This window comes from Pelodiscus sinensis, chromosome 1, assembly GCF_052426305.1.
Source record: "Pelodiscus sinensis isolate ZL-2025 chromosome 1, ASM5242630v1, whole genome shotgun sequence".
NCBI lineage: Eukaryota > Metazoa > Chordata > Testudines > Trionychidae > Pelodiscus > Pelodiscus sinensis.
In genome coordinates, this window is record NC_143052.1 from 97493003 (window position 1) to 97517321 (window position 24319).

At 43.0% G+C, this 24319-nt stretch overlaps 1 protein-coding gene across 4 annotated transcripts in view; it reads left to right on the plus strand.

Annotated features, from left to right (window-relative positions):
- Nucleotides 1-24319, plus strand: part of SYN3 (synapsin III) — a 382630-nt gene that overhangs the window by 117668 nt on the left and 240643 nt on the right. For all 4 annotated transcript variants that reach the window (XM_075938194.2, XM_025178914.3, XM_025178915.3 and 1 more), the window contains 2 exons: nucleotides 9406-9463; nucleotides 22263-22354. In XM_075938194.2, coding sequence (XP_075794309.1) covers nucleotides 9406-9463; nucleotides 22263-22354 — 150 coding nt within the window. The remainder of the gene's footprint in view (nucleotides 1-9405; nucleotides 9464-22262; nucleotides 22355-24319) is intronic.

Below are 24319 nucleotides of genomic sequence, written 5' to 3' on the forward strand. Positions count from 1 at the left end.
AGTGTTCCTGGTTGTAAGGTGATACATAAATGTAAAGGATTAATAGTATTACAAAAATAGACACTAGGAATCTGTCACACGTTCTTACCAGGTTGCAAATATGCTAAGGCAACTCAAATTTGGGGCCTTAATTACTTTTCCAGAGTCCTTTTTAATATATAGTACTAGAAAATTTACCTGACTTTCTCAGGTCTTTAACTCAATTAATTTTAGTTTTTCTTCATTTAAATAATTTTCTAGAGTGGGGCTGAGACTGAGGGGTTCAGTAGGCAGGCTGGCCTGGGGAGAAAGGACTACGTCAGCCCTCCCTCACTGCAGCAGTTTAGGGCCTGGTGAGAAGTGCCTTTCCATAGCTGCTGCAGCTTCAGCGAGCATAGCCAGAGGAGGGGGTACATGTCTCCCAGTGGGGGCAGATTCAAGTTCCTCTATCCCCTGCACTGCCCCCCCAAGTCAAAGTGAGTAATGAAGAAAACTGTGCACTTGCCCCTCAATCCCTGACAAAAGGGAGCAGCCCGCAATGTTCCCATATGAATAAGGAGGGGGGTAGAGTTTCAGGCTCGAGGCTCAGCAGTCCCAGATGGGGGAGGGCACACCCCCAGCGGGCCCCTTTCATTTGCCTGGTGATTCTGTCTCTTTTCTGTATGGTTTTATTAGTATCAATCCCATTCCAGACACAACCTATTTTCCTGGCACAACCAGGTTGTCCTACTTCTTACCATTTTGGAGGAGTTCTTGAACAAACATCAGGACTGATAAACTCATTCTCTGATATAGATATAGGTATATATAGACATAACTTGAGAATGGGGAAACCTGGGGAAATCTAAGAAATTCAGACAGGTTTCTGAAGGTTCACGAGCCTTTTAGTGACCTTCATGTGAACCCAGGCATTTACATCATTTCTGCCTAAAACAGCAACTTTGGCTGCGTTTTGCTTTCCAAGTTATTTTGGTTCTCTTGTTCCTAACACCCAAAGGGGCTGTAGGTGCGTTTCACTTCAGAGCAAAGGTAGAATACAGTGTTGCATGAACCCTTTAGAAAATGATACCCCCTCCAAACAGCTCCAGGCTCTGCCATCTAGATTTATCAGCAAGAAAACCTGCTAGCAATGTACAATTTTAAATTGTATGTAAAATAAATTTGCTGCCTTATGTGCCACAGCAGCGCCTAAGCCTGATTTAAGCAGCAACTTGGAAGCGGGCTCATCCAGTTTTCTGTGACTAGAAGGAATGTTGCTGTGATGCTGGCCCTTGTGGTTAAGGGAGGGAGAAAAGACTGAGAAGCATCTGACCTTCAGCTAGGCACCCTTCAAATACTTACAACCTCAGAAAAATGCAAAGGACCAAAGATCAAGTATAGTATTAGTTAATAACTGACCCATTTTCTTTTAAAGAATTCCATTGTCTGTAGTTAGCCTGTTTCAGAATTATTAGCAATAAGCAATGCAGGAGGTAGATAGTTGCAGAAATCTTAATTTACAAGGAGAGGTAGGGGTTGGAAGTACTTAGATACTACACGGATGTGCACTATGTGAACCCCTTAATTAGAGAGATTATTTTGCTCTTCCAAGGGGTAGAGCTGATCCAGTGTGGATGGAGGTTCATTGACAGGCTCATTTTTCTCAGGGGACAATGATGGCTCGTTTGTGGTTATAAAGCTCTAGGATGCATCTAGACTGGCAAATCTTTTGTGCAAAGGCACATGCCAGTATAGACGCTCTCTTGCGCAAATACTTTTAATGGAAAAACTTTTCCGTTAAAAGTATTTGCGCAAAATCATGCCAGTCTAGACGCAGGCCTAGTGTTTTTGTGTAGCAGCAACCTGGACTCACCTTGTATTGCTGAACTACTGATGCTCACTATGCACCCTGAAGATAAAAATGCCAAAGAGATTATTTTACAGTATCTAGGAAGGGATTGTCTTGTGGTTAAAACACCAGCCTAGGGCATGGGAGATCTCTTCCCCCCTCTCCCAATGACTCCCTGTCTGACCTTGGGTAGGCCACATAATCTCTCTGTGCGTCTATTCCCCATCTGTACAATGGGGATAATAAGTTGTCCTTTCAACAATAACTTATCCATTCTATGTCTGAAGGACACACAAAGGTCTCTAGATTGCAGCAGGTGAGTAGAATAGATATGATTGTCTCAAATCACTTACTTCTGGGGTAACCATTTCCTCCCTCAGCCACAAGGTTTTGCGTGATCAATAATTAACCAAACTTGGAAATCCATATAATTTGCACGTTCAGATTTCTAAGTTGGGAGAAGTAGGGAGCTGGCCCAGAGAAGGGAAAGCCTTGCTCATTTTTATCCATTAAAAGAGCAAACCAACAAAAGTGCACCCCTGACTCCCTTTGTATTGTCATAGGGGCTGGAAGGGTGTCTGGGCATTCCGCAGCCTGCTTGCTAGTATCTTGGAAACTGTCTCCTTTTTCCCAGTCCCTACCCCTTTTATGAAGGGACAATGCGGACATACAGTGAGGGCCTTGTGCATCCCCTGGGCCTCCAGGCCCTTTGACACAGGGAATTCTTTGAGTGGCTAACCTCACTCCGTGAGGTCCACCCTCATCCAATCAAGAGGGTTGCAGCCTGGCATTTTCTAGGTTGATCTTGGAGGAAATTACATGCTTTGATTCCCAAAAGACTAGAGAGGTATCTTTGTATTTGGATGTCAAAGAAAAGAATTGAGAGATTCCATAATTTAATCCATTTAGTCTATTTGATTCAGTCACTTCTCTCCTCCTGCTGCTCTTACTCTTTCTTCCTCCATTTTTAGTTTTGCTCCCTGCTCCCATTTTGCTCCTATTGTGTCCTTGAATTATATTTTTTTATTTATTCCCCCACTGCAGTGTGAGGCAGGAAATACAGCCTGAGTCTGTTGCTAGATAAATGGACAACCGTTAAAACTATGTTTAATTTGTAGGTTGGAGTGCTATTAGAGGCCTGATCCTAAACCTATTTAAGATAATGGAAAGACTCACAGGAATTTGCTCATAAAACATGGTGACACTCTGTCCTCTATCCTGTGTGCGTTCTTTTGCTTGAGGCTGTGAAACCTCCTATATGACGTCAAACATCATCCCATTTACCAGGGAAGGAAGATCCATGCTGCTCCTCAAGAGCTCTTGTAAGCTAAGCATACATCTAACACAATAGGGCCGTATGTGCAAGAATTCATGCAGCTAGCTATGGCATTCAGGCTCTGGACTTAGTGTTGCTCTTCTCACTCACTGGCCTCTTATCTGGCCTCTTGAAGGAGAAGCACCACTAACTTATCCAGGATAAAGTAGGAAAATGTAACCAACACACGATTTTATGATAAAATTCACACCGGGGCGTGCAAGCAAAGTGAGAGCAATAGTTTGGGAGTCTCTCTCTGCTTTTTAGTTCAGAAATAATGTTTGGTTTGAATGAAATGAAAAAGGAACTCCAGGAATATCTCAGGCTGTCTTGAAGGCATATTTCTGCCCATTAATGAATTTGCTCCACCTACATGGTCTGCTGCTTTAAGATGTCAAACCTTTTAGCCCTCAACTTGAAATGCAGACAGCAGTGACTCCATCTGCCTTAGGATAGTGACTTTTACATAGGTGGAGTGGTGAGGTGATGATGGTTTCTGAGTTCCTTCCAGACATATGACAAGAGATCACAGAGACATTTCCTACAGGAACTCCAGTGAGGTCTCATTTCCTTTATCTCTTTTTGCCCTTGGAAATTATTTATTGTAGTCACCATTTTGTGAAATGGCCTGAAGAAGGCCCATAAAATACATTTAACACAAACTACTGTGCTTCTAACAGGCTGCAAAATGGGACATAACCCCACTCATTCAGCCAACTGACATAATGAAACAGCTTCAGGTTTTCAAATGGCTGCTTCTCTCTTCTCCCTGCTACATTCATGGCATCCATGTCCAGAACATTTTCAGGACAGATAGCAAAGCTAGCATTTGGCAGTGTAGGCTATGTTAAGGTGTTCTCCTGCTGAGACTGCACCTGAACAAGAGTTCCTTTGGGATACTCTGCCTGATCCTGCATAACCCAGGCATATCAAATGTTTCTCAGTCCTTTTGTGGAGCACTCTGCAACATAAGAACGGCCATACTGTGTCAGACCAAAGGTCCATCTAGCCCAGTATTCTGTCTAATGCCAGATGCCCAGAGGGAGTGAACAGAACAGTCATCATCAAATGATCCGTCTCCTGTCACCCATTTCCAACTTTTGACAAACAGAGGTGAAAGACACCATCCCTGCCCATCCTGTCTAATAGCCACTGATGGACCTATTCCCTGTGAATGTATCTAGTTCTTTTTTTAACCCTGTTAAAGTCGTAGTCTTCACAACCTCCTCTGGCAAAATTGAGAAATTGAAAATGGAAAGTTCTTTGCATCATGCCCTCCCATTTATATACACCAAGAATCATGTGTTCACTGAAGGGTTCCCTAGGAGCACCAGGATATAAAAGCAACAAGAAATTAAAAACTTAAGGAAGCAACAAGCTCTGGGAGTAAAAACGCATCCTGCTTTCCAGGTTTGAGCATATGAACTGGTTGATTAAGTGAATACTAAATGCACCTTTGGAGTTGTTTTAATATTAAAACAAAAGTAATCAGGCAACGCTAAATGTGTATGTATTGTACTTTCATTGGAGTAAGGAAATTGCCAACCACTTTTACAATTGCTCACTTTTACAATGTCATATACACTCCTAGGACAAAATGACCCCCATGAATTTTGTCCCTTTTTCTGCTGCTTTTGGAAGTCTCCACTATACATGTCGGAGCTGATTCCATTGTTGTGTCGTGGCGCCTCCGTGATTCAGATACTGATTCGCCAAGACTTGCTAGGTGTCCAGTTATTGACTGGAACGTCTGGTCAAAAAGGGGGGACCTGATGGTGTCCAGTCAGATCTACTGGCCAGACACCCAAAGCCCAGTTACTTTGGGCAGGAAAGGCAGGGAGGAGTAGAGTCAGCACCCACACTGGCCCCTATTCAGCCAAGGTCATCTCCTACCTGCATAGGTGCTGGAAGTACAGATGCGGGGGGGGGAGGGGAGAGGCCGCAGCCTCCTCTGACTCGGTTTCCATTTTATATACAGGGTTTACAGTTTGGTTCAATGGCTCTCAGCACCCCTAGTGTATAAATTATTCCAGCACTGCTGCCCACCTGCATTGAGCAGCTGCAACTCCCTGCCCCTGCTCTGTAGGCGAGTGCCTCCCGATCCATGGAGGGAGGGTGGAGATGGCAAAAGCAGTGAGTATTGGAGAGAGACGGGGAGAGGAGTAAAGCAGAGCAGGACCTTGGAGGAAGGGATGGGGCCTCAGGGGGAAGGAGCACGCTCGCTAGTGTCTGGTTTTAAAATATTACTAAGATGGCTATCCTTCCAGGTGACCAATAGAACAGGGACACAATCTAGTCAGCACTGGAGGCCATATGAGCTCTTGCAGTTCCTGCATAATACAAGGCACAAGCTGCTTCCTTTCTGAGTTTGTACCAACCCAGACAACAGGGAAGGAAAGGAAGTTACATCCCCATTTGACAGAGGGGGAACTGAGTTAGAGAGTGAGAGATCAAGGGGCAGATTTTCAAAAGCAAGCATGACCCACTAAGTGCTGCTGAGAACAACTGGAATGCAAAATTTTGCCCTCCTTTGCAAGTCTGGCCATAAAAATGATTTGCTGAGAGTCACACCAGGATTTGAAATAGCCAGGATATGAACCCAGATCTCAAGTCCCAATAACATGTCTTAATCATGAGACCCATCACAGGTCTTCCTCTGGTGCCTCAGCAATGCTACTCCTTGTGTACCCAATGAAGTCACTTATGAGCAATGCAAGGAATCTTTCATCACTCTAGAGACTGTGTGGGTTGCCTCCACAGTCCTTCCAGCATACTGGCTTGAGAGATCAAAACAGGAATTATTAAATTCATCCTGTCTCCCCTCTCCCCCACCCACATCATATTGACATGGACTATTGACCAACAGTCTAATCAGCCAGCACTTTATAATAAAGCATGCAGGATGTTGACAGAGTCAGCCTGCTGCATTACAATTAGGCTACACAGGGTGTAGGTTGGGTGGTTTGGTTTCTGATCTCAGTAAATTAGCATGTAAACAGATATTTTGGATGAAAAGACTCATGGCTCCATGCTAGCAGAACAAACCCTAGGGAGGATTTACAATGCTAAGAAACATTTGAATGCTGCAGCTAGTGTGGGGGGAAAGGAAGTGCTATAATAAATAGCTCAGTAGATGTCCTCTGCTTTTAAAATAAATTCCTCTTGGTGCATCTTTCTTTGTGATTAGTGAGCTGCACATTTTGGGGAAGCAATATTTCTCCTAGGTAAAAGCACACAAAATCCTCTGCTTTCTGAAGAGGTTAAAATCTTGTCTTTGGCCCCTTTATGGGAGAAACCCCAGATGTCTCCTCTCACAAATGCGCTGAGAAAGATTCAAAGCTCACTTTTCAGAGAATCCAAGCATCTCCCTGTGGATATGGGTGGGGAAAACGGTGCTCTGTGCCCAGTCTGAGACATACACAGCACATCTGTTATGGGGACCAGAAGAAAAGGTCTGGTTTTGAAAAGCATCAGCTCTCTGGTTCCCATGCCAGATGTGTAAGTGAGCATTTGTCAGGAGCCAGCCTGTAGTACTTGTGTCCCCATGTTCTTGTGAAGCTTTTATCAGCAAGTCTAGGAAAGAAGCCTGCTCACATAGGAGTATTAAGAACCTCTCAGCCTCCTAAATAGCGAGGGCCCAGTTCATGTAAGTTCTTTGGGACAGGGACTGTTTCATGCTGTGTGTTGATACAGTGTCTAGTGCTTTGGAGCTCTGACCAGGAATGTGGCCACCAGGTATTTCCATTGTATAAAATATTTCCTGCTTGCTTGAAACTTCAGGGACTCAGAAATGAGACTAGCGTCTCTCTTTTGCATAGCTTGGTGACTTCTGCTTCACAAAGGCTCAGACACTCAGACCAAGTGTAAATTTAAAACTCTATTGAATCCGTTTCCAAGCGTATGTGTAGCAGGTGTTTCGGTCTTCCCCTGTGCAGTGGCAGAGCAAAACATTTATCTCTGAATTATTTAGCACATGGAGTCTTCAGAGCCCCTGCAGCAGCTTAGCCCTCTGGGTCTGCCTTGAAAGAAAATGTATGCTCTCATTTTTAAAATGTGAGCTGAGTCATTGGAATGAACCAGGCCATGTGGAAAGTGGAGTCCAGAAACAAAGGTCTCACTGTGTCTTAATCAAGAATACTTATTCTTATATTGTGGGTGCTCATGGGGGTGGTGTCCCCCTCCCCCATACAGACTCTGGCAACAGAGTCTGTATTGTAGCAGAGAGGCAGAGAGATTTATAATTTTTACTGTGAAGGCTAATTTCCTGGACTAAGCAGTGGAAATCTCATTGCTTCATCTGCACTGGATGAAAGAGTGTGTGGATGATCCGCCTCCTGTGAGTAGGACCAAAGAGACACCAATGAATTAGGAACCAGCAACTCAACAGAGTGGAGGGTTCATAAGAGGAAAGAAGTCTGGTTCATAATTGTGGGTAATGCATATACACTGTGATGATCTTCTCTTTAAAAAAAATGCTTTGTACCTCCGAATGCCATGCCTCAAACGTCAACCCAGTTACTGTAGGCACCCTTCAAGTTTATCCTGGCTTTTGAGAAGTTGGTTACAACGATATTCTCTATATGTAAAAATGGGAAATACTTTTATATGCAATTATATCTCTAGAATCAGGATGAATTTCAGTGCAATTGCTGTAACTGCTGTTGCTGAAGTCATGAGATTGTGTCTGGCTTTTTTCATCCTACTCTCACAGAGCCCAACCAGGCTTAGGGATAGCTAAAGTTCTGCAATTGTCTTTACTTGTAAGAGCCCTTTAGAATAGTCACACCTGGCTAATGTATTGTTCCTTCCTAATAGTTAGGGTAAACTTTATGCTGATGATTAGGCTTTTTGACAGAGGGAACTTTTATAGAGTTTTTTTTTTGGTTGGAAACATTTTCATTTTGTTAACAATCACCATTTCTAAACAAACTTGTTTAGATTTAAAATATCAGTTTGGGTCTTTAAATCTGGATAACTTTGTGGATTGTTTTTTAAACTTTTCCCATGCACCCCACATTTCCTCACCTATCCCATTCCAACGAAATGGGAGGGAATGAAATAAAATGTGTGGGAAACTTTAAAAAAAACATTAAAAAGGTATAGGGAAAACCTGCGCTTCCCCTCCCCTCACTATCTTTCCTTCAGGTTTTTTTTCTGTCCAAATTTTTGTCACTTGGCCAAAAAAGAGCTGAAAGTGTTTCTTATTCTCAAAAGTAACAAACACTTCCAATATTTAACTATTTCCTACACTGTGTTGGTGTTTTCCAACAGGCAAAAACTAGGAGATGGTAATACTGTGAAACAAGGATCCTTCCCCTTCTTCCCCCCCCACTATTTTGAAATGAAAACAAATATTTTGGGGGTGGTGAGATTCCTGGAATTTTCTATTCAAGAAATGTTGAAAAAAAAAACCCAAAAGTAGTCATCTAAGTTGTTAATTTTTGAAAGGAAGAAAATAATTTTGATGAACCCTATTTTCTGATTGGAAAATGGCTTTCTGTTAGAAATTTCCTGATAAGTTCTAATTACAATGATGGGCATGGTATAAAATCTGTATAGAAGAGAGTGGCTTAAACAGCATGTTCCTGTCTTCTACCTAGTTCTCACTGCATTATTAGTCCCTCCATTTGAGCAGTAACATCTTTCTCTTTTCCCCTCTTGTGAATTCAATGATGGTGGCTATTAGCAGAGATGAGAGGAGGTATATGAGAGAGACTTTTTCAGTATCTCCTTGTTTCTCTCTTTCTACCTCTCTCTTGCTGTTTCTTTAATCAGTAGCCAGATAGGGCTGGTAAATTTCCTAAGACAAGCGCCACAGTGAAGCAGAGAGAGAAAAAGAGACTTAATACTGTTTTCTTTATGATAACTAAGTTTCCTGTTCAGTGCTGGAAGAAAAATTACCCTTATTCTTTGTCACATGATAGATTTAGTCTCCCTATGTCCACAGCTTCTGTTCCCAGGAGAGAGAATGCTTACAAACTGGTCTTATCATTGATGATTACCATTGCTCTGTAAGGTGCAGGGAGATAATTATTTTTTCAGTCTTTAAAAAACCTCCCAACCCTCAAAGGAAATTTCTGTGTGATATTTTTCATCTGGTTTGGCAGGTTCTTCTTGGAGAATGGAGAGTCAAGGGAAAATGGGAATTAGTAAAACATGTTGTGAACCATCTGGAAATCCTGCAGCAAAAAGTGGAAAAAAACCCAGCAAAACAGTAGCTGACAAATAATCATGAACTGCATCCTTTTTAATTGTGTACCTCTCTTCCCCCCTCTCTCTTCAGGGCCAAGTATTTCCAGGGGAAGAAGGTGAATGGAGAGTTTGAGATCCGAGTGGAACAGGTCAGTAGTCACTGAAATCCTCTACAGGACTCATGTAGGGGATTAAGAGCTCACCTGCAAGTGTCTGTGGGCATCCATGAGGAGGAGAAAGGTGCTAAAGAGGAATTTTGAGGCTTGTCTGTTTCAGAGAATTAGAGAAGCCAGAGATGAAAATAAGCTTTTTGGCCAACTAGTCCTGCCTTTTTAGAGTTGTTCCCTATTGTACCTTTTCTAGTGTTGCTTTGAGTGTCCCTATGGGTATGTCTATGCTATAGTTATAAAGCCTCAGCTGGCCCATGCCAGTGGGACTCACTCAGGCAAAGGGACTGTTTAATTGCAGTGTAGAAATTCAAGCTCAAGCTGCAGCACAAGCTCTGTAACCTTGCAGATCCTAGAGCCCAGGCCTCAGTTTACCTCTCATGCCAGAGGAGGCAAAACCAGGGCCAATAGGGCTAGTGCCCCTATGTAAACTCACACATGCCCAGGGGAGGAGGTGGAAGTGAGAGGGGCTGGAAGCATGTAGGAACCCTCAGGACCTTCCCTCCCCCCTTCCCCCCCCCCCCCGTTATCTGGTTGTCTCTGCTCCCCTGCTAAATTTTAGTCCCTTCCTTCCTATCCCTCTTCCACCCCCATTTGTAGGGAGTATCAGCCTTTCCACTGTGTTCCCCCACAAGCATTCCATGCTCTCCCTTTTCTCCTCTCCCAAATACCTCAAACCAGAGAAGGCAATTTATTTTTTGTGAAAATCCAAATTTCTTAGTCAAGGTATAGTCAAGATCCAGATGCCAGAGAAAATAATTTTAAAAAAGAAGTTAAAATGATTTTGGGGTCCATTCAAAAACATCTGGTAGTCCAATTTTGGCCTGCAGCTATAGGCTAACTACCTCTGTAAACCCTGCATCTTCTTTCCTTCCTTCTCAGTACCTCTCTCCCCCTCCCCCCTCATTACATATGAGCTCCTTGGAGAGGAGCTGTCTCCAGTACTCATCTGGTTGGGGGTCTACTGGCTAAAATGGACAGGGGTGGATTAACTCAGTGCTGGGACAAAATTCCCTCATGTCCCCACAGCTGGCTTCCCCTGGCAGGCACTCACCAAAGCTTCCCATATTTGTTGTAGCTCTTGATGCTATTGTAATGCCGACAGGTGGAACCAAACCTGGGACCTCTGGAGCTTAATGCATGAGCCTCTGCAGCATAAGCTAAAAGCCAGCACACCTAGCAGGTGTGTGGGTTACATTATTGCTAAGCAACAGAACAGAGAGAACATTGACCACTGGAATGGGACAAGGTGGGGCAGGCTCTGGGAGGGCTCTCTGTCCCTGTAGCAATGATGAGAAGGAAGAGCAGTGCTGGCTGCCCAAATGCTCTCTCAGGTTTGGCCCTGCTGCCTCTCTGTCATGACAAGGGAGGATGGAGTCAAGCACCACTCAGGTTGGGTCCTATCCACAAATTGGGCCCTCAGCCTATGCTTAGATTGCCTAGACCTTAATTTGATCCTGACATGGAGCCTGTGAACTGCTCGGGAACTTCTGTGAACTTCATCCAACCCATCAGCCAAGATCCCTTGTTCTATCTGGCATAGTCAGGTTTGGACATAGAACCAAAGGGAGGGGGGCTAACGAGTGTAAATAATAAACAAGTATGCATATGACAAAAATGTGCCCTCATTGTAGTGGCTAACAGCCTTTGTAGTGGCTAACAGTGGCTAACTAGTAGGAACTGTTGCCTACTAGTGTTTTGATTCTGAGAGATACCTCAGTGAAGCCCCTTCTAATAATAAATGTAAAAATTGCAGCATTCCTCCAGAAAATGGATTATATAATTGAGAGATGTTTCAACAACCGGGAACAGAAAGCAGGCTTCATTTTTCTCCCATATATGGCAAATGAGCCTAGGAGTGATAGAGCATGAATTGCATCCTACTTCATTGGACCTTGAATGCAGAAGTGATCATCAGTTCTATCATTGTCCAACAAGGGAAATACAGAAGTTGTATTGTTGTGGGCTGTTTTTTAATTTGGCCTCAGGCCCCTATGCATATCAACCAGGCCAAAAAAGGGGCACTTATCTGTTCAGACTCCAACTCTTTATGCTTCAATTTTTACTCATCCCTTCTGGGTGTCCATTGTTTCTCATTCACTTATTTTTCTCATTCTTCATGCCCTTCCTCCCCCCTTTGCATTACTTATGACCCTCTGGCCTAAGCCACCATGGAACACTTCACTTTGTTTCTTCTGATATTAACCACTCTTCCACAGTCCTAGCCTGGGAAGTGTACAAAAAAGAACTGTGTGTGCATGACCTTGTCTCAGACCTCAGACAGCAGCAATGCTAAGAAACTGGAACAAGATTCTGAATATAGCTGAGCAGATCCAGCATCCCACTTCACCATGCTGTGATGATCTTTAACCGGCTGAAGCAAGGGTCCCCCTCCATAACTGATCTGTGTAAACTCTACACTGAGTGTTCAAAAACTCAGTGTTGTGGCTCTTCTGAAACTGCTTGGATTGCATGGTGTGTCTGGAGGGGTTCTCCCACCCCCACTCATGAATGTATCACAGAGTAAATTTTCACATATTATGTGCCCTGGGCAAAAATATAGCTTTTCGGGGGGGGGGGGGGGGGGGAAATCTGTTTTATAATTAAACCACATTTTACCTGTAACAATAAAATAGCATCTTTTTTTAACAATGGAAAGTGTTGAAGAGAAACATCAAAATGTTTAATATGTTTGCAAAAAAGTGTCAGAAATGAGACATTGCAATGGGTTAGCAAGCAGAGTTAATTTCTGAGACATGAGCTGTGGTCACATACATTCTTCTAGGATGCTCAGAAATGGGATTTGAATCTGAGGCATTTGCCCAACTGATTATTCTATCTGATTTCTGCCTTTATTGAATCTTCATTTTCAGTTAATGACCCCCATTGGCTGCTTTTGGGGGAAGCAGAGTGCGAACACTGATTTTTTTTTGATAAGTCACGAACTCATTTAGTTATATTGGGGTGGGAGTGTTGAAAGCAGAACCCTTTCTCAGCAGCTGATTGTGAGTTATCTAGACTGGTTATACCATCTACCAGCTATGAGAGTTTCCTCTCCCCCCTGGCTGTATAGTTCTTGAGCTTACACTTGTTTGGAAACAGGTCAGGTTCTCAGGTTGTTTACTATGGAAATGAACTATGTGACCTCCTGCCTTCCCTTCCCCCAAGCACTCCCTTCAGCTAATTTTATCCCCACAGGCATTGAGAAGACAGATGCTCCATTCATTGCCTAGTTCTAGGGAATATGAGAAAAACATGGTAAGCTCTACTGAGATGGGTGTATACTCTCCAGTCTGGCTGTTCCCTGGCTTCCATCCTCTCAAATCATTAATTAATTCAACCACAAGGATCCTCTTATTTCCTTCTTAATTTCCTTTTTGCATGCTCTTCAGTTTAAACCCTGACACTGATTTATTGAGTGATCTATTAGGATGTAAAATGTGCTGTATTATCCATCTCAGGGCCCACATGTATCCTATTTATTTAAACCCGCCCAGGAGATTGCTTTATCTTAGCTTTAGTGACTGACTGACCCTAGTTCCAAGAGCCTGGAAACAGAGAGAGCAAGAGAGAGAGGGAGAAAGAGGGGTGGTGGGAGAAAATTGATAAAAGTCCTGAAAGAAGAAAGGGGAAAAGAAAGAGATCAGTGGCAGTGAGGATTCCAGTCCTGACCTAAACCAGCATGGCAATACAGAAGAATTATTATTATATGAGGGCTGGAGGCATTTATGTTCCAAGTGTATCTGAAAAAGTCCAGCTATGCCAGAAGCTTCCCACCATGTGTGTAGTTCCATTACACAAATGTAATGCTCTCTTACTAGTAATATTTAGGGATTTTTAGCTCTTCCAAAGTGATATCTTGTTTCCAAAGACTCCTTTCTCTTCTTAGATGTTGGCACAGTCAGTGAGAGGAATTAAGCCAGAGTATTGGAAGCCACAGGTTTTATCTCTGTGTTTGGATCGCTAAAGCCACTTCGTCCAAGAGTACATTTAATCTTTTTCTTTAGCCTTTTAAGTGAAAGTTGTGTTGGCAAAAGAGGCTGGATTGACAGCCATAGAGACTTAATTGTCTCTTCAGCCAAAAAACAGGTACAGTGCAGACAGCTCCATCAATTTACCTCAAGCTTGATTCTAAAAGACCTCTCCTAACACAATGTGAGTAATTCAGGCTGCATGTTCATTTAGGCCTCCATTCAGTAAAGCACTTAAGCATGTGTTTATCTGTAAGTATATGAGTATTCCCATCTCTATTCAGCAAAACAATGAAATTGGCTTCAGTGAGACATGTGGTTAAAGTATATCTCATACTTGGGTGCTTTGCTGAACTGTGTACTTAATCCTTGGCCTTTCTGCCAACAAAGGAGTCAATTATGGTTGTTTTTTATGTCATGTGGATATTTTTCTTCCAAGAGTCCTTCTGTTTCAATGGCATTCATTCACTATCAAGCTGAATCTCAGTTGAAGTCCAACACGTAGAAGTCTTGGTTTATCATATTTCCAGGATCCTCAACCATCTAACTCCTGAGACTGTATCTGTCTAAAAATTCAAGATCTCAGATTCAGTATTGCTACTCCCAAGCATTTGAAAATGATGAGCCAGTCTCCAAAAAATGAGGTTTTAAATAACAATAGTAATCATAAAGATAATGATAATAATGATGTTGGGTTCCTTTCATTTGCCCTCTGTTCTTGAGCCCTTTGGGTGTGCATTCTCACAGTTTTCTGGAAAAAAATATTTTATAAATAACAAAAAGGTGGGGCCTCCTTCCCCTCTCAAGGAAGCAAAGCCAGAATTGCCATGAAGGAGAATCCAAATGGATTATAATATCTTGGCCTCTTTAATCTCAGTCCAACAGGTGCTTGAACTCTGTGGAGGTCAGCCTCTTAGGGAAGATGTGCCATAACATTTTATTTTGGAGGTCCATGAATTGTGCAGCTACCGATCTCCCTAATCCTGGGGGGCATAGAATCTGAACTTTTTTTTAAGTTTGTATCTGTGACATGTTCCTGGGGGTGCAACCTGGAACTGGGGTTCCACTCAGTCCTCTTACCAACCTTGGCTCCCTCTCCCACTGTGATGCTGTGCCAAGCTGCAAATCCTTCAGGTCCTGCACTTCCATAGTCATTCACAGGCAGAGATATGCCCAGCTGTATTCCGTGAATGCTTTCGGTCATGATCCAACAATAGAAATGTTCCAGCCAATTCTCTCCCCCAGCTCCTCAGCCTAGGACCTCAGAGCTGTGCTGCTTTACCCTGGTCAGAAGCCTGACCAGTGTATGTTTATGACCCAGTCCACCCCTCACTCAATGTGGAGATGACATGCACCAGTCCTAGTTCCTGAACATATTCCTATTGTACTTCAAGTACTACACTGTTTTAGATAAAAAATAGAAACCGGATTTATTAATTACAAAAAGATACATTTTAAATGATTATATGAAGTAAGCATACAGATCCAAGCTCATTACCCTAAATCAGGGGAGTCCAAACTTTTTTCAAAGAGGGCCAGATTTGATGAAGTGAACATGCGTGAGGGCCGACCATTTTGCCTGACATTCTTTGAACCATTAAAATTAAATGCAAATTAACTATTTTATGCAAAGTTTATTGCAAACGGCATACTTTTCATTTCGTCACATGGATGACAAATCTAAACAGGTGTTAAATCACTCTGCCTTTCGTATCTGAAGGCCAGATGAAAAAAAAATCCAGGAAGCTGAAATATATGTCAGGAACATTGTAAAGTACATTACATATTATTGGTAATAAAGGTTGTCTGTCAACTTTTAAGTTCAAAAAATATGAACAGGAACATAACACCAAATATACATGTTGTGTCCAAATATATTTATAACTGATTTAGACCAACTGACATTAACTGAGATTTTACAATGTATTCATCTCAATACATATGGATTCGTTGGGGGCCTTAAAAGATAGATATTGCCAAATTACCTGTGGGGCCGTATTAAACCGGAACACGGGCCGCAATTGGCCCGCGGGCCGGACTTTGGACATGCCTGCCCTAAACAATAAAAAGTAAAATCACAGTCTGGATTCAATAAACTAGACAAGATTTAAATGAAGCAATGTCTCACCTGAGTACACATTCTAGGCTTCTCCTTTCTAGTATGGGACCACCCCCTCAGTTCAATCTTTGTTTTCTAGATGTGTTTCCAGGTACTGATTTGTAAAGGGGTGGTGAAGCATGATTTCACTTCTCCTGTTATAGCTTCTTCCAACTTGCTCAAAAGATCTTTTGCTATGACGTGAATTAAGCAGCCTCCATTGTGTACATGCTTTCTGAAATGTTTCTCTAGTATACAGTTCCTGGGGTAGTCCTTGTGGGTGTGTATATTCCCCTTAATGGGCCATCCTGAGTTTCTGGCTGGCCCATCATTGTACCTGAAAGCCTGGTAGTGAGCATTTCAAACTTCACAACATATTTCAGTAACCCACATAGCAAAGCCTCATACCTTCACATACAATGATAGCACATACAACTTATCACATATCAACAGATAGGTATTATTTTAAAAATCAAACAAGGAACCTTTTGTATAAAATATAATGGTACTAGCAGATGTACGTAGCATTGCTCAGGTCTTTAACTGAAGTAATTTTTTTTTAATAAATTAAAAGTATACATGCTCTATTCCAGTGATTGTATTTTTCGGAAATGAAGGCTGGCGTGAGTGTTCAGGAGTGAGGAGGGGCAGGGGATGGGTGACTTATAAAAGAAGGATGGGAGGTGTGGGGGGCTCAGGGCATGGGGAAGGTGTGCAAAAGTCAGGGGAAGTGGGAGGTGAAGGTGTCAGGGCAAGGGGCTCAGGACATGGCTAGGAGGTGGGGGCTTACCGGGGCCACGCATGACAGTGACTTCTCCTAGGGGACTGGAGCAGCGCTACTCTCCCAGTAGGTCCCCCCAGTTCCCTGCCCTACGCCTGCAGGCTGTTTGGGGGACCAGGCTCCAGAGGCTGCTGCCCCCTTCAGGGCCCCCCACAGCTGTCCAGTGGGGTGCGGCGTAGTGCCAGAGACTGCCCCCTCCTAAAGTGCCCCCCACAGCCTGAAGGCTATTGGAAAGGGGAGAGGCTCCAGAGCCTGCCCCACCAACTGCCTCCTCATGGTCTGCAGGCTGTCGGGGGGAAGGGGATACCAAGCTCTGGGGGCTTCCCCCTACTCCAGTGGATCCCTCTCTGTGGCCTGCAGGCTCTCCATGGGGAGGAGGGGATACAGGCTCCAAGTTTGGGGCAAGGGGGCTACTTACCCAGTGTAGATGACAGTGGTGAATATGTAACTGCCTGGGTGTTGCTTTGAGTTAGTGTCACACCATCCTTTTTCCTTTCTAGGAACTTTGAGAATGTAACCATTGTAAATGGAGGGAAACAAAACACCATAGCTAAAAGCTAGCAGCTGATTATTCTTAAAGGTCACAGGTTATTCAGGCTTCTCCATCCACCTCCATTATGCCCATCTAGAGTTGGCCTTTTGGGTCCATGAATTCCAGTGGACGCAAGTCCTTTTTGGGGAGGATTTGAGACTTGACCTTAGCTGTGGGAGAGGCACTGCTGCTTGAGTTGGTACAGTTGGCACTGGGGCCCTCTGGTACAAAGCTGCTTTTTTTTTTTTTTTTTTGGCAGGGGGGACGTGAGGGTTTTTTCAAAAATGCAGAAGGGGGGCATGATGCCAAAAAGTTTGGGAACCACTGCAGTAGAGTTTACAGCATCGCCTATGTCTAGATATGTCTATGGGTATTTTCAGGGCATGGAGATATTACTGAAGTGGTTAGATCTGGTGGGATGCAGTGGGACCCCTCTGAGAAGTCCCTTTTATCTAAATCACGGAACCTGGCCCAGACCATTCTTTTATGAGCATTACTTAACTCGGCCGGGTCTCTTTTTCCTGAGGAATGTGCAGCTTGCCTGTGGTTTGGAACCCTGGTGATTTCTACAAATGCCGCCCACGCCAATCCTCCAGTAGCATGGTGCAACACGTGCACTATACCACACTAGAGAATGTGAGTCAGAGAACAACACAGAGGATCAGCAGCAGAGACAGTGCAACTTGTCTCTTGCAGAATCTGCTGCCTTGTGGATAATTTTTCTTCAGACATTTCCTAAGGCATCCTTCCTCAATCTTTATGTCAAATAAGGGCTCTCTGCAGGGACAGAAAGCATAAGGCAAAGACAGCTCAGCCAAAAAGCTCATGTACATTTGTAACGTTCATTCCTCTCTTTCCCACCATTTATTTCTCTCTCGTTCTTCTTGTACAGATCTTTCACTTGTTCCCACAACATGGTTTATTTTCAGGGTGTCATTATACAATGAATTCCTCTAAATCTCTTAGGCTACGTCTACATTGGCCCCTATTCCGTAATAGGGATGCTAATGTAGCACTTGGGAATAGGCAAATCCGCGGGGGATTTAAATATCCCCTGCGGGATTTGCATTTTCATGGCTGCCGCTTTTTTCCGGCTTGTAGATAAGCCGGAGAAAAGCGCCAGTCTGGACGCGATCCTCCGGAAAATAAGCTCTTTTCCGGAGGATCTCTTATTCCCACTTTCAAGTGGGAAAACAGCCTGAGACTGACTCAACTATAATGTTTTTAAAACAATAAAGCTGTTCTTTTATTTGCTTTTTGCTATTGCGAATCATGAGGTTTCATGTTTTTGAGCTATTCACTGTGACAAAGGACTTAGAATATTTTTTTAACTGAATCTGAAATGCTAATATAGGGACATGACTAAGAGCTGGGGCTCTAAGAAAAATAACAAGTACCACAAGACTGGCAATAAAACCATGACAGCTGCCAACATTGAATGGCACTTAACCTTTAGCACAGGCACCATATGGCTACCTGGTATCAGTGTTCCTTGTAGGCTGCATACATTTACACTGACTCAGTGCCATTAAACAGCATGCATGAGACCTCTCATTGGACGCTCTGTGTCCCACTCCCCAGCTACACCTTCTTCACCTTTCTTCTCTGTACATCAACCACATATCCCATTCCCACTCCCTGCACTCGTGCACACACCCTTCTTGCCCAGGGATTAAAGACTGCAGTCATTAAAACTCCGTAGCTCTTTAAATGTCAATATTAATGTAGTACAAATTAGTATTTACAAAGTGCTGGCTTTTTCTCCTACAAAACTTGGAAATTGTCAGCCAGAACTGTAGGAAATGCCAGTACAAAATGATATTGGGTTCCCATGTACTGGGTTAAAAATTACCCCTCCCCCAAAGAGAGTCTCAATTGCTACAGTGAGAGAGGCTTCATTCTCTGTCATTTGCTGCCCAAAAGATGGAAATACTGCTCTAGTGTGACAACAGCTGTCTCTTTTCAGAAGCAAGGTTGGGAAGGGCAGAGTGCCCTAGCCAGAGGCAACATAAGGGGCTTAAAGAGGAGAAAAAATGGGGATTTAATGGGGATTCTTGGGAGGATGGATAGGCCTCTCAGGGGAAGGGATAGTCAGTAAAGAGGAAGCAAATAGGATGAAAATCCTCTTGTTCCACTTTTTCTAAATACTGCCTAAAATTTAATATGCCCAACATCAGCCTCTCAGTATGTCAAGTGGTTCAAATAGAGTGTGCATCAGGTGCAAAGAGCAAAAGCATGTGGAGTGAAATACCAGCCAAAGAAAAGAGGAATTAGCAAGATCTGTTTCAGAATTGTTGGATTCTGTTCAAAGATCTGTGTGTGTGCATACACTTACACTGTATGTAGGTTTGTAGGCAGATACAGTATTGTATATATACAATTATGGAGGTGTCCTGTCAACTCCATGATTATCAATGTATTGAAATTTGCAGTTAAAGCAACATAAAAATGTGTGTCATCCTATAAAAATCTAATGCAATCTTATTTTTTATTTTAAATAGGAATCACCAAGAGGCACTTTTAGTGAGATTAAAAGCAGACAAGGGCTTAGAAAGTCCAGTAGCTCAAAAATCAAAAGCCCAGGGTGTTCTGGGAACTGTGTGGACACGCTAAGCCTGCTAGATTAAAAAAAAATCACAATCCTCTCCACTGCCATGCAGGAGATTAGAGTCCAATACATCTGATTAAGGAATAGAGTGGAATCTCTTTTCAGTGCTTTCTTTCTTTTTCTTATCTTCATTGTTCCTTCATTGGCTGGTTCTGCAAGATGGTATGAGTGATGTTGACTTCAGGAAAGAAATGATTTTACTCCTCTGAATCTGTCTTATTTCTGTAAGTAGAGTAAGTCCTGTGTAGCTCCTGCTTCCTTGTTAGAGACCTGAGAATTTTCCTCTGCCTTCGATTTCTCCTGCCTCCTCTTTTGTACCTTTGGACTTGCATCATCATCATCAACTTTCTGACCAATAGCTGATAGGCAGGACTCCTTTTTGAGCCACTCACTGCCACAATATTTCCAACCACTCTTAAGGGACTGAACATGCTGTTTCCAACGCAATCCTTAACCTCTATCACAGTGGGGTTATTTTTATTTGCCTTCTGGTTTCTGAATCTTTAGGCTATGTCTACACTATAAGTGTTTTTGGTAGAAAATATGCCAATGAGGGACTCATTAGCATAAGTTGCAACATCATTAGCATATTTTCTGCCGTTTCTTTTTGCTCAAGGGGTTTTTGCGCAAAAAGAAGCAGTGTGGACTCTTTTTTTTTTTTTTTTTTTTTTTTTGCACAAAACCCCCGTTTTGCACAAGATCCTTATGCCTCTCCAGGACAGGCATAAGGATCTTGCACGAAATGGGAGTTTTGTGCAAAAATGAAAAGTCCACAGTGCTTCTTTTTGCACAAAAACCCCTTGCGCAAAAAGAAATGGTAGAAAATATGCTAATGATGTCGCGACTCATACTAAGGAGTCCCTCATTAGCATATTTTCTGCCGAAAAAACTTGTAGTGTAGACGTAGCCTTAGGGGTACATTCCCTTCATATGTTCGTGCTTTTCTCTGCATCCTTGAGAGTTAGAAACACTTTTTTTAAAATGAAATTTGACATTCTCATACACTCTCTTGATTTCAGCTACTGGTGCTTTAAGAACATTTCTATCATTAATTTATTGTGTGACTCATGATAAAATTGTGAGAGTCGGCAACACTGCCTCATAGCTATGAAATTAGATAGAAGCCAGTTTGAATGGGACTAGTTAGAGGACATCATTGTTCAATTATTTTTAAAAATCTGTAATGAAAAGCCACATTTGAAATTAAAAGATGTGGCCCCCTTTTTCCCCTTGATTCAAGTGAGAGAATAAATGTTCTGCATTCACATTTAGCCCTTGTTACTGCAATGAGATATACAATAAGAGAGACTCCTGCTTCCCCGTGGATCCCAGTTGATTCTAAAAAGCTTTACACGAGTATACGAGTGTCTCATCCATAGGATAAATTGGGGAGGCTGCCCCATGCCCCACACTTTTAGGGGTCCCGCAGTGGCTGCCTCAACCATCCTATGGACGGGAAGGACAGTTCTGGGGGATTGTAAGAGCCTGGTGCAGCAGCAGGGGATGCCCCACCACCACCACACATGCATCTACTGTGTGCGGCTTCTCAGCAGCTGCGGGAAGCGGAGTGACCCTCCCAGGATGCTCCATTTCTCACTGTCACAGAGAAGCATGATGCAGCGGGCCAGGAGAGGGTGGCACAGTGGAGAGCAGTGGGCTACTGCACTGCTCCAGCTCCCACTGCCTGAGGAGCGAGTGAGGGGTGAGGCAAATCCTGTTGCCAATGCACAAGGCCCCTGAAATATCCTGGGCCACTTTGCTCAAATAAGAGGATAGGGTAGAGTGGGGCTTGGGAAAGGGATGGGGTTGGGAGAAGGGTAGAGCCTGCTGTGGGGGTGGCAGGCTTGACTCAGGCCCCACAGCCCCCTCCGGAGAGCCGTGTATACTTGCATGTGTCTGGGCCTTGAAAGCCACAGTGATAGGCACTTTAGACAGATCTACTGTGCCTCACTGCAACTTATTCATTAAACTGTAATTAGGGAAGACATCCTATTCCTGCATATAATGCTCAATACATTCCCCCAGTCTAATTTGCATTCCTTTCTTCATTATATTTCATTTTGGTAGTCAAGCCCTCAAGCAAATACTTTTCTAGAGGATTGTTAAATATATGACACAGTTGAAGTCACTGGGATCCACCTATGCAGCAAGCAGAGTCACCTGGAACTCACCTTTCACGTTGATTGCTTAATTATTCTTCACTAACCTTTTTGTGGATGTTAGTTACACTTTCTAAAAAGAACATGATGAATTGTTTTAATAATTAAACAGTAACTTAGTAACCTATCTAGCTCTACTAAATATTTAATAGTTAAACCTTTAAATGGCTAAGCTCCTTCAAGTAGATTCCCTTGTTTGTCACCATCCTACAGCATAATGGGGCTTGTTAGCTATTAAGGGAGACATAAATCTTTTGCATTGGGTTTATAGCTGGCCAGTGCAATGACAGCAGATTCAGACATAATTCCAAATGAATGTTTCCAAAGGGGAACTTGAGTCATACTCAAATGACTTTACCTCTGTTTTCGTTTTTTGGCCTGATGGTTCTTAATTCCTTGATTATTTATTATTGCAATAAGCCTAATCCTGAGTATTCATGCAGCATTACTGTTGGAGCAATAAACACTTCTCCAGTGTTTCCATTGCAAATCAGCAGTAATTGGATCTGCTGTTACCTCATGGAAAACTTTTGAAAGAAACATTCCGTGTGAAGACAGTTTTGAATTTCTGTCAATTTATTCTTTGTGTTTTCTGTCATCGTGTAACCCTCTGTTCTTTCACTTCACTACAGGCTGAATTCTCCGAGCTGAACCTGGCTGCTTATGTTACTGGTGGCTGCATGGTGGACATGCAAGTCGTAAGGAATGGCACTAAGGTAGTAAGGTGAGAAATAATAACTTTTCTTGCATAACTTTCTTTCTAGAGAGATATGGGAGCAAGTAGGATGAATTGGATGCCTGGCCACAGCCCATTGAAGTCAATGAGCAGACACTTATTGATTCTGGTGGGTTGCGCATCAGGCCTTAAATGTACGTTATACCTTTGTTTTGTTGTTTATCATCCTCACTTGTTCCCACCCATTAATATAGGCAGAAACATCCCATTCTCATAATCTTTTGAACTTCAGGCCTGATAGTACTGACAATAGTCCTCATTTCACTTTTCACTCATGCAGTCTCCTGCTGCTACACTTCGACTGTAAATCCTGCTTTGCATGCACAGCCAGGGTATGTCTACACTACCCTCCTAGTTCGAACTAGGAGGGTAATGTATGCATACCGCACTTGCTAATGAAGCCCGGGATTTGAATTTCCCGGGCTTCATTAGCATAAGCGGGGAGCCGCCATTTTTAAATCCCCGCTGCTTCGAACCCCGTGTAGCGCGGCTACACGGGGCTCGAACTAGGTAGTTCGGACTAGGGTGCCTATTCCGAACTACCGGTACACCTCGTTTCACGAGGAGTACCGGTAGTTCGGAATAGGACCCTAGTCCGAACTACCTAGTTCGAGCCCCGTGTAGCCGCGCTACACGGGGTTCGAAGCAGCGGGGATTTAAAAATGGCGGCTCCCCGCTTATGCTAATGAAGCCCGGGAAATTCAAATCCCGGGCTTCATTAGCAAGTGCGGTATGCATACATTACCCCGCTAGTTCGAACTAGCGGGGTAGTGTAGACATACCCCCAGTCCCATATGCAGTCTACTTTGACAGGAACAGTCTGCTCAAACATCTGCAGGTCTGGTGGCCGTGGAGTATTTCCATGTGCTTCATCTACCAACCTGCATTCTGCTCACCACCATTTTTCTTAGGGCAGCTTTTCCTCTTCCACACTGCCTTCTGAGTTGCCTCAAGGGAGACTGCCACATCTCAGTCTGTCAGAGATTTCTGTAGTTACTAGCATTTCAGCATATCCACCTTGCATCACCTACAGTCTACTTGCAGGCAATGGCACATCCACCAGGGCTGCCCTCCATTCATCCTGACCATCTATCCATTTCATTAGTCAGACAGCATTAGCCCTCTCCTTTCTGGTATTAAGGTGCTCAGAGTGATATGTTGAGGACAATTTAACCTATGCCATATAGAGAGCAATGGTTACCTCTCTGTTCCCTGATATAATGACACTGTATAGGCAGCCCTCGACTCATTTTTTCCCCTAAGTTTTTAGTTTGTTTTTGTCATTACCTTTTCTCAAATTTATTTTGTTTTCTTTACCCCAGTGTAATAGCTTACATTTTTCAGGCTGGAAATGTAATCTTTTTTCCTATCCATTTTTATAACCACTGTAAGTTCTCCTTGTACTATTTCTCTTATACTGAGTGTGTTATATTACATACCCCAAATACAGTATCTTAACTAACATGCTCACTACCAGATTCTTCAAGAGCATTAATATAGTTGTTAAAATTGATTGGCTCTCAAAGTGATCACAGTGACATCTGACTAGATATATCCCACAAACTTTATGCACTGCTGTTGAGCTTTGTTTATAGTCTTTCTGTCATTTTTCAGTAATGGTGCCATGCTTGTATTTGCAAATTTTCAGTGATTTTTTTCATGCAAGATTTCAAAAGTCTGTGTTAAATATTTAAAGGTAAGATCGCTGACATCTGTCGTGTTCACTTTTCCCACTAATTTTTGCCTCCCAATACGTGAATTATTTCTGTGCTATGTGAATCCAAAATCTTTCATTTGCACTACTGGTGTATCCATCAGTTGGTTTTTGGTGCCAGTCTGCTCCTTCATTCATTCACACAAACAATTGGAATGCTCACCGAGAAAATCGTCTGTGTTATTCCCATTTTCTTTTCTGCTCCCAAGTCCTTAAAGTTAGTTATTCACTAGTCTATC